The sequence below is a fragment of the Salmo salar genome, chromosome 01 (assembly GCF_965601325.2).
Source record: "Salmo salar chromosome 01, fSalSal1, whole genome shotgun sequence".
Lineage (NCBI taxonomy): Eukaryota > Metazoa > Chordata > Actinopteri > Salmoniformes > Salmonidae > Salmo > Salmo salar.
The window spans coordinates 76,657,754-76,667,947 of record NC_138291.1 but is presented as its reverse complement, the minus strand read 5'-3'; the positions used below and the strand labels follow the sequence as shown (position 1 = coordinate 76,667,947).

The 10,194-nt window shown below is 43.7% G+C and overlaps 1 protein-coding gene across 8 annotated transcripts in view; it reads left to right on the top strand.

The window, feature by feature from the left end:
• The first annotated feature begins 209 nt into the window (after positions 1–209).
• Positions 210–10,194, top strand: part of dlg5a (discs, large homolog 5a (Drosophila)) — a 67,914-nt gene continuing 57,929 nt past the window's right edge. For 5 of the 8 annotated variants that reach the window (XR_014392690.1, XM_082976715.1, XM_082976721.1 and 2 more), the window contains exon 1: positions 210–974. Coding sequence is in view for 7 of the 8 variants with exons in the window: in XM_082976715.1 (XP_082832841.1) it covers positions 674–974 (301 nt within the window). In the remaining variant the exon portion in view is untranslated. The remainder of the gene's footprint in view (positions 975–10,194) is intronic. The other 3 variants (XM_082976722.1, XM_014215443.3, XM_082976710.1) reach the window with 1 other exon arrangement.

Sequence of the window (10,194 nt, the reverse complement as noted above, 5' to 3'; positions counted from 1 at the left end):
TGGTTGTCACTACTGCCTCTGCTTCAATGTACTGTATCTCTGATACAATGTATCACAGAAACGTTTTCATGCAAAATAAATGATCCATTGTCATCTTTTCCGCCTGCAATTTCAGAACGTACTACGGAGCACGCCCATTGAAAAATCAGGTGTGTCTTGGGGCAAGGCCCGCCCCGTTTTTACCTTACATGGCATTGTATGGGAATTTGATTGACAGCATGCAGCAGCTGCTGAACAGCCCAGACATGGCGGAGGATACAGTGTAAGTGGGGAACGGCGAGAGAGTTACGATAGTTTTCCTAGCAGTTGAGTCGGTTTAGTGCTTTATAGAAAAAGCAAATGTGTTAGGCAGGTTTTCGTCGGAATAACGCAAAAATGGACGAAGTTGCCAGACGTAAGTAAGCTGGGAAAATGTATCTCTGTTTAGTGCAGTCAACGGCCGTAGACAACAAATATGGCTTCTTGTGCCTTTTCCTATTTGTTATAAACAACTGCTCTCCCATGCCATTATATGTCATGGCTGTAATGCAAAATTCATACAAGTGACAATTAGGAAGTTAGTTCCTTGTCCGCTTATCGGACAGGGGGTCATTTTGGAGAAATAAAGCCGAGGATTCGTTAGCTAACCAGTCTGCTAGCTAGTTAGCTAGCTACGGAACTAAAGCGAACGGCAATGGAGCCAAAGCACAAAGAGTTGTTAGAACAATTCCACCAAAACTTGCTGGACTCTATAACAGACGCCGATCGGCTGATAGAGTTGCTGGTAATCTCCGGTACTCTGAGCCAGCTCGACCGCTTCGAACTGGACCAAAACTGCTCTTCCAGCGCGGAAAAAGTGGACCAGCTTTTGAAGATGCTTGTGAACAAGGAAAGCGACCATTTCCTCGAGCTGTGTGTGGCCTTGGAAAAGGCGTACCCTGACCTGTATTCTGCACTCTTTACTAACGGCGGTGGACCCGTGGACCATTCCTCCGGTAAGGCACCATGCACGCATGCAACACTTTTGCACGCAAATGTTGGATGCATGCTTGCTACATTCCTCTACACAGCCTTTGAGATATTGAACAAGTTGTACGGCTACCCCAAGTCTCATAATGAACATACAGGGTGGTCACCCGTGCAATACTTCTATGGATAATTGACTAGGTCATTATCATTTACATTTATTAGCAGAGTATGTTTACATTAGGGGTGTTGATATGCCGAATTCGAAGCCAAAACTTGAGAACTTTGCTAACAACCTAATATGTTACTAAAGTTCCATTCCGTTTCAGCATCACATTGTTCATTCCACAGCACTATTTCACCTTAAAAATCTAGTAATCACCAGCAGAGGCATAGATGCCACAGGCTCTAAAACCAAATTCCATCACTATTTGCTACATGGGAGTGAGTGGACTCGCTACTCTGGCTAGGCAGTAGATGAAAAATCAACACGCTTGCCAACCCTCCCTTTGAATGAGAACAGTTTCGTCATTTAGCAGATGCTCTTATCCAGAGCGACTTTCAGAAGCAATTAGGGTTAAGTGCTTTGCTCAAGGGCACAATGACAGATTTTTCACAAAGTCTACTCAGGGATTCCAACCAGCGACCTTTCGCTTACCGGCTCGCTCTTAACCTCATATTTTATTTATTCCAGACAGACACTTCAGAGACCTCATATATCCAGGCCCCAACTTATTCGGCACAGTTGCAATGTGTGCTACATAGCCTGTAGTAAAATCGTGGAGTAGCCTACTTATACCTATTCTACAATGTATAGGATACAGATGGGTCTATTTCACTGTATTTAGGTTTCAGATTTTTCAAATAACTAATTTGTCCTTTTACTTTAGATTTATTAGGGGAAATGAAATGCAGTAGGGCAATTCCATGGTAATGAAATTACCCTGACCTTTTCACTTTATGTAAACCAACCAAAAAACATTGATTTCAAAGTTTGATCAAACCATAGAACTATATGCACAATGACTACTTTTAACAATTTCCACTGACAATTTTACAAAAACACATTTACAGGAAGAACTGTGCAGATAAAGTTTTGTAACAGAATAAAACTGCTGAGGAAAATTTTACCGTAATTATGTAACCAAACTATGCATCTGCGCAGTTTTTCTAGTAAAATGTTTTAACTGTGTAAATTGTTTAAAGTAGTCATTGTTCATAGAGTTGTATTGTTTTTTAAAGGTCCAATGCAGCGGTTTTTATCTCCATATTAAATCATTTGCAGGTAACAATTTAAGTACCTTACTGTTTTCAATTAAAATGGTCAAATAGAACTAAAAATAGCTATTATTGGCAAAGAGGTTTGGAACCCTCTTTCTTATTGGTCTATTAACTAATCTGGTTATGTCATCAGGCAGGCCAAAACTCCATCCCACCAAAACAGGCTGAAATGTCAAGCTGTCTTTTGAAACAGCGCTTACCCTAAAAAGGATATTTCATCCGCATAGTGTGGAAATGCATATAAAACACAGGAAAATCCTGTTTTTGACTGCAATGGCTCTTTAAACGTTGAAATCAATGTTTGTTTAAAAAAAAAAAAAATTATTACATGCATTTTAAAGTAAAAAATCAGTCTCAGCATAATTCCGTGAAATTGCCCAGTAGCCTATTCTAGGTAGGGTTAGATGTGCACAACAATCTCCCAAGTTGTCATCAATGGTTTCCAATACTAATATCATGTAATTTGCTTTTCCATCCAAAGACAAGTGCTTCCTCTTATGTTATTTGCTCACAGATAGCCTGACTTGTTTCCATGGAAACGCTCTTGCGGCTGACGTGACGTTTCATATCAATCCTTGCGGGGTGTGCGTACGTATAACCATGCTTAAAAATCCATAATATGGCGCCAGTCATATTCTCTATTTTCCATGTACAGTAGTGGGCCTATACGAGACCATTAAAATGTCTGTTAAGACAGTGGCTGTGTGGGGAGAGGAGAGACTAGGCTAAATCAAGACAGGCTCAAGTCGTTGTATTTATCAGGAGTCTACTTTATAGGCCTAGTCTGGTCATCTGAAAGACTGATATGACAACTTTCATTATGAAGAGTTCTAACACTAGTCTTCAGGTCTCATGCAAGGTCACTCATCACACAGGCATGGTTCACTCACTGAACTGCATTTGGTACACTTGCAACATTTGAAATTTGCAACCTTGGTGTTTACTGCTGTAGACGAGAGGAGCAGCAGCAGGGCTGTATGTATGTATGTACACTTGGCTGTGTCCCACAAGGCACCCTATGGGCTTATGGGCCCTAGTCAAAAGTAGTGCACTACATAGAGGATATTGTGCCGTTTAGGGCGCAACCCTAGTGGGTTCATGGTGGTTATTCACCAGAGGATTAGCTCTACGCTGCCTGCCTGTTGTAAGCTCTCTCTGTGAGACGTGTATTATCATGCCTCCACAGCCCTCTCTTCTGTATTTTCTCCTGCTCCCTCCCGGCTGCTGCTGCCTCAGCACAGACAGACAGACAGAGAGAGAGAGAGAGAGAGAGAGCGCGAGGCAGGCAGATGTAGTGGAGAGGTATTTTTTAACACTTTTCATTATCTTTAGTGCAGCGATTCAGGCTGACACGATTACTGCATTTAACCAGGCTGCCTGGCTGGTGAGAGAGTGGAGATGAGCCTCCTAGTTGCTTCAAGCAGAGAGGGAGCGTAGAGATGAAAGACTGAGCTCCAGTGCGTGTGTGTGATCTGCGCTGATAACAACCTGCTCTTAAGCCATTCTCTCACACTGGCTGCCTTTGCCTTTACTCACTGGAAGGTTTCCTCTGCCCTTCACTGAGAGACACACGCACACACCGAGACACACCCCTCTAACTTAAAGCTGCACACACATACACTTGCATGCACGTAGACAGTGACAGCATTGAAGGAGGAGTGGGGATGGTTCAAAGCAGGGTTCTCCTCCAACCTTCTCAATATGGCTGCTGAAGGAAACCGAGAGAAATATTGTCCCTTTTATTTTATGCACCATTTATTGAATCTCTAAATCCAGGCATGTCACATAATTGCACAAAACACAGCGCCCTAATTCCACGTTTGTTTATTATGTTAATTATTTTAATAGGATATTAAATAAATTAATCCTGTCCATCAACCTGCCAATATGATAATTGTTTTATTTAGTTTAGTTAATATGATAATATATTGCCTATGTAGACCACCAGTATCAGTGCTTTGCCGATAAGAAACCATGCTAGAGCATTTCAAGCTGATTTCATTCATACACATTGTAATAATCAGAAACAATTTCATTGCTTTGACTTTGTCTTATGCAGTGCTTTGTTAGACTTCTCTTAGACCTCTGCAGTGCTTTGTTGTTTCACCTATAGAGTAGTTATACCTGTAACTCTACTTACGGACTGTGACATTGATTCAAACACACACAAAGAGGAAGGTGTGACGCAATGCTCCTTGACAGGATGCTGTGTTTGGGTCCACTCAATCTCCTACTCCCTCCCTCACTGTGTGGTGTGTGTAGAAGATGGGCCATTGCCTTTGGGCGACTGTGCTATACCTCAAATCAGCTCAGAGCTGTGTGCACTAGGGCTGGCACAATTACCGTATAACTGTGTAACCGACGGTTATGGGTGAAGACCGTGATGAAAATAACCATTGAATAGATTGACTGCAACAGGCTTTGAACCTCGGCAATTTGACTGGTCAACTCATTGGTACACACGCAATTGCTGCTTGGTCTTGTGATGCAATAATTCCCATGGCAATGTAGAATGTTCATTCAAATGATATTAACTTATGTGGCTTATGCAGTGGAATGTCTTTTTTTTGTAATGTCAGTTGAGTTGAATCAACCAATCACAGCAAATTTTAGCACGTATTTTACTAACTGCTTTTCTTCTATGGGTACACTTGCAATGTCCACCAATTCTGGCGTCATTGACCTGAATGGGGAGGAAATGCCTGTTCTATTATTTATATGGCAGCACATGCAGTCAGGAGTGGAAGAGAGGAGAAAATGTACGTTAAAAATAGTTTTAAACGTGCAATCTGCAGAAATCGCTCCACCATTTCCTGGTTGCGAAAATTCGAATAGCCTAATTTCAGTTTGTGACAAAACAAGCAATGCACAGTGTTGAGAATTATTGTACCATCTAAACCGCTGTGAAATATACAGTTGAAGTCGGAAGTTTACATACACTTAGGTTGGAGTCATTAAAACTCGTTTTTCAACCACTCCACAAATTTCTTGTTAGCAAACTATAGTTTTGGCAAGTTGGTTAGGACATCTACTTTGTGCATGACACAAGTCATATTTTCCAGCAATTGTTTACAGATAGATTATTTCACTTATAATTCACAGTAACACAATTCCAGTGGGTCAGAAATGTACATACACTAAATTGACTGTGCCTTTAAACAGCTTTGAAAATTCCAGAAAATGATGTTATGGCTTTAGAAGCTTCTGATAGGCTAATTGACATCAATTGAGTCAATTGGAGGTGTACCTGTGGATGTATTTCAAGGCCTCCCTTCAAACTCAGTGCCTGTTTGCTTGACATCATGGGAAAATCAAAATAAATCAGCAAAGACTTAGGAAAAGAAATTGTAGACCTCCACAAGTCTGGTTCATCCTTGGGAGCAATTTCCAAATGCCTGAAGGTACTACGTTCATCTATACAAACAATAGTACGCAAGTATAAACACCATGGGACCACGTAGCCGCCATACCACTCAGGAAGGAGACGCGTTCTGTCTCCTAGAGATGAACGTACTTGGGTGCGAAAAGTGCAAATCAATCCCAGAACAACAGCAAAGGACCTTGTGAAGATGCTGGAGGAAACAGGTACAAAAATATCTATATTCACAGTAAAATGAGTCCTATATCGACATAACCAGAAAGGCCACTCAGCAAGGAAGAAGCCACTGTTCCAAAACCACCATAAAAAAGCCAGACTACGGTTTGCAACTGCACATGGGGACAAAGATCGTACTTTTAGGAGAAATGTCTTCTGGTCTGATGAAATTAAAATAGAACTGTTTGGCCATAATACCAATGGTTATGTTTGGAGGAAAAAGGGGGAGGCTTGCAAGCCAAAACACCATCCCAACTGTGAAGCACGGGGGTGGCAGCATCATGTTGTGTGGGTGCTTTGCTGCAGGAGGGACTGGTGCACTTCACAAAATAGATGGCATCATGAGGAAAATTATGTGGATATATTGAAGCAACATCTCAAGACATCAGTCAGGAAGTTAAAGCTTGGTCGCAAATGGGTCTTCCAAATGGACAACGACCCCAAGCATACTTCCAAAGTTGTGGGAAAATGGCTTAAGGACAACAAAGTCAAGGTATTGGAGTGACCATCACAGAGCCCTGACCTCATCCTATAGAAAATTTGTGGGCAGAACTGAAATGGCGTGTGTGAGCAAGGAGGCCTACAAACCTGACTCAGTTACACCATCTCTGTCAGGAGGAATGGGCCAAAATTCACCCAACTTATTCCAGGAAGCTTGTGGAAGGCTACCTGTAACATTTGACCCAAGTGCAACATTTAAAGACAATGCTATCAAATACTAATTGAGTGTATGTAAACTTCTGACCCACTGGGAATGTGATGAAAGAAATAAAACCTGAAATAAATCATTCTCTCTACTATTATTCTGACATTTCACATTCTTAAAATAAAGTGGTGATCCTAACTGACCTAAGACAAGATATTTTACTTGGATTAAATGTCAGGAATTGTGAAACAGAGTTTAAATGTATTTGACTAAGGTGTATGTAAACTTCAGACAATAACTGTATATATTGTCAATAACCAAAAATATTGTATTTTCAGCTGTTTGAAGCAGGTGTACAAAACCGAAGGAGGAACAAACACCAAACTTAAGCGCGGGAAGCATAGAAATGGTGCTCATAGAAGCAGTAGATTTGTTCTTAGACTTACTTTCAGTTAGAATGACAGATCTTTAACTCACATTTCTATGTGAATTTAGTTATGTTGCCAAAAAGTTACATATTGCAGCTTTATTTTTTAAGCTTTTCTAGTGGTTATTATGGTGACCGCGGTCATTTGGCTGGCCAATTACCGTCATCCAAAATTCTATAACCGTCAGAGCCCTAGTGTACAGTGTACTCAGAAAACAGCTCTGTTTTTTCCACATCACTCATCACTCTGGGGTGAGGTGAGAGGCAGTTAACAGCAGGCATCTCTTTCTGTATTCTTCTCTCACCAAATCCTCTAACTATCTCACCCACCTTCCCAGTTTCTCTCTTTCTACACTCCACGATTTCTCTCTTTTTAGTCTTCTTCAGACTTGGCTGAGTGGTGGTTACTCCTCTGTGGTGTTAGAGGGACTGGCGAGAGGTTGCTAGATAAGAGAGAGAGGGATACACAGACAACGGGCCCTTTGTTTTGAAGGGCAGCAGGCCCAAAGTGCTCAGTCAGGAGCTTGCTGTTGTGTGTGCGGCCTAGGACAGGACCAGTGGGGCTGTCTGCCTGTCTGTCAACCAGTGTCCCACTCCCGATAGCACATAAACCATGGGGACACAATGAGTTATGTCCTGACACTGTGTCACTACCAACTAATGCTTTTATATCTCTCCTGGGATCTGACTACTGTAGCTTCTAGCTACAGTCTATCTCTCTACTCCCTGTCCCTGCCACCCTGCTCTTTCTCTCTCTCTCTTTCCCGCCCTCCCTCTTTTTCCCTCCCCCTTTCTCTCTATGCATGTATGTCTCTAGATTAGGCCATCAATCCATCCATTGTACACCCAGCCTGGCTGCTGGGTGTGATTGATGTCATTTCATAGCCCTTATTTTATACTACATGTCACTGGGCATTTTATTATTGCGCATTGCCGAGCTGGTGTATCCACTCAAGCATAACAGGTTACAACTAAAATGGATAAAGATTGCTCTATTTTTTTCAGACATAAACTGTAATGTAGTAGGAACGATCATTGCTGGAGGTGTTGTGACTACTCACTAATGTTGACAAATAAAGCCATCGGATTAATAATCCACATGTAGCCTATAAGAGATTGACATATTTTTTCTGGGTCAGTGGTTCCTTGTCCCAATTTAACTCTATTGAGCTCTGATAGCCTATTTAAACATATGAACTGAATACCCTGCTCCTTTGTTTTCAATGATTTGAAAGTGGTGAGAAAGGTTGTCTCCTCTCCTTACTCTCGATGCTGTGTGTGTGGTTTGTGTTCTGACTGTGCCAGAAGGCAGTGCAGCAGTAAGAACAGGGCTTCATTACCATTTACACGTGTTGTTGCTGTGCTTCCTAATCACCCCGCAAGGCAGAGGAAATGCCACAGTCTAAACTCGCAGTGTGGTGAGGTCATGGAAATAAACAGACAGAACTACTCTCCTCTACCCCTCTCTCTTGATCGTCTACCCCTTTGTCTTTCTCTTTTGCACTGCTGTTTGTTCTTTCTCATTACATTTACGTCATTTAGCAGACGCTCTTATCCAGAGCGACTTACAAATTGGTGCATTCACCTTATGATATCCAGTGGAACAACCACTTTACAATAGTACATCTATATATTTATTTTTGGCGGGGGGGGGGGTTAGAAGGATTACATTATCCTATCCCAGGTATTCCTTAAAGAGGTGGGGTTTCAGGTGTCTACGGAAGGTGGTGATTGACTCCGCTGTCCTGGCGTCGTGAGGGAGCTTGTTCCACCATTGGGGTGCCAGAGCAGCGAACAGTTTTGACTGGGCTGAGCGGGAACTGTGCTTCCGCAGAGGTAGGGGGTCCAGCATGCCAGAGGTGGATGAACGCAGTGCCCTTGTTTGGGTGTAGGGCCTGATCAGAGCCTGAAGGTACGTAGGTGCCGTTCCCCTCACAGCTTCATAGGCAAGCACCATGGTCTTGTAGCAGATGCGAGCTTCAACTGGAAGCCAGTGGAGTGTGCGGAGGAGCGGGGTGACGTGAGAGAACTTGGGAAGGTTGAACACCAGACGGGCTGTGGCGTTCTGGATGAGTTGTAGGGGTTTAATGGCACAGGCAGGGAGCCCAGCCAACAGCGAGTTGCAGTAATCCAGACGGGAGATGACAAGTGCCTGGATTAGGACCTGCGCCGCTTCCTGTGTAAGGCAGGGTCGTACTCTGCGAATGTTGTAGAGCATGAACCTACAGGATCGGGTCACCGCCTTGATGTTAGCGGAGAACGACAGGGTGTTGTCCAGGGTCACGCCGAGGCTCTTAGCACTCTGGGAGGAGGACACAATGGAGTTGTCCACCGTGATGGCGAGATCATGGAAAGGGCAGTCCTTCCCCGGGAGGAAGAGCAGCTCCGTCTTGCTGAGGTTCAGCTTGAGGTGGTGATCCGTCATCCACACTGATATGTCTGCCAGACATGCAGAGATGCTATTCGCCACCTGGTTATCAGAAGGGGGAAAGGAGAAGATTAATTGTGTGTCGTCTGCGTAGCAATGATAGGAGAGACCATGTGAGGATATGACAGAGCCAAGTGACTTGGTGTATAGCGAGAATAGGACAGGGCCTAGAACTGAGCCCTGGGGGACACCAGTAGTGAGAGCACGTGGTGCGGAGACAGATTCTCGCCACGCCACCTGGTAGGAGCGACCTGTCAGGTAGGACGTAATCCAAGATTGAGCCGCGCCGGAGATACCCAACTCGGAGATGGTGGAGAGGAGGATCTGATGGTTCACAGTATCAAAGGCAGCAGATAGGTCTAGAAGGATGAGAGCAGAGGAGAGAGAGTTAGCTTTAGCAGTGCAGAGAGCCTCCGTGACACAGAGAAGAGCAGTCTCAGTTGAATGACCAGCCTTAACCTGACTGATTTGGATCGAGAAGGTCATTCTGAGAGAGATAGCAGGAAAGCTGGCCAAGGACGGCACATTCAAGAGTTTTGGAGAGGAAAGAAGGGATACTGGTCTGTAGTTGTTGACATCGGAGGGATCGAGTGTAGGTTTTTTGAGAAGGGATGCAACTCTCGCTCCCTTGAAGACGGAAGGGACGTAGCCAGCGGTCAAGGATAAGTTGATGAGCGAGGTGAGGTAATGGAGAAGGTCTCCGGAAATGGTCTGGAGAAGAGAGGGGGGGATAGGGTCTAGCGGGCAGGTTGTTGGGCGGCCGGCCGTCAGAAGACGCAAGATTTCTGGAGAGGGGAGAAAGGGGTCAAAGCATAGGGTAGGGCTTGGAAGTTTGAGTGGTAGAAAGTGGCTTTAGCAGCAGAAACGGAGGA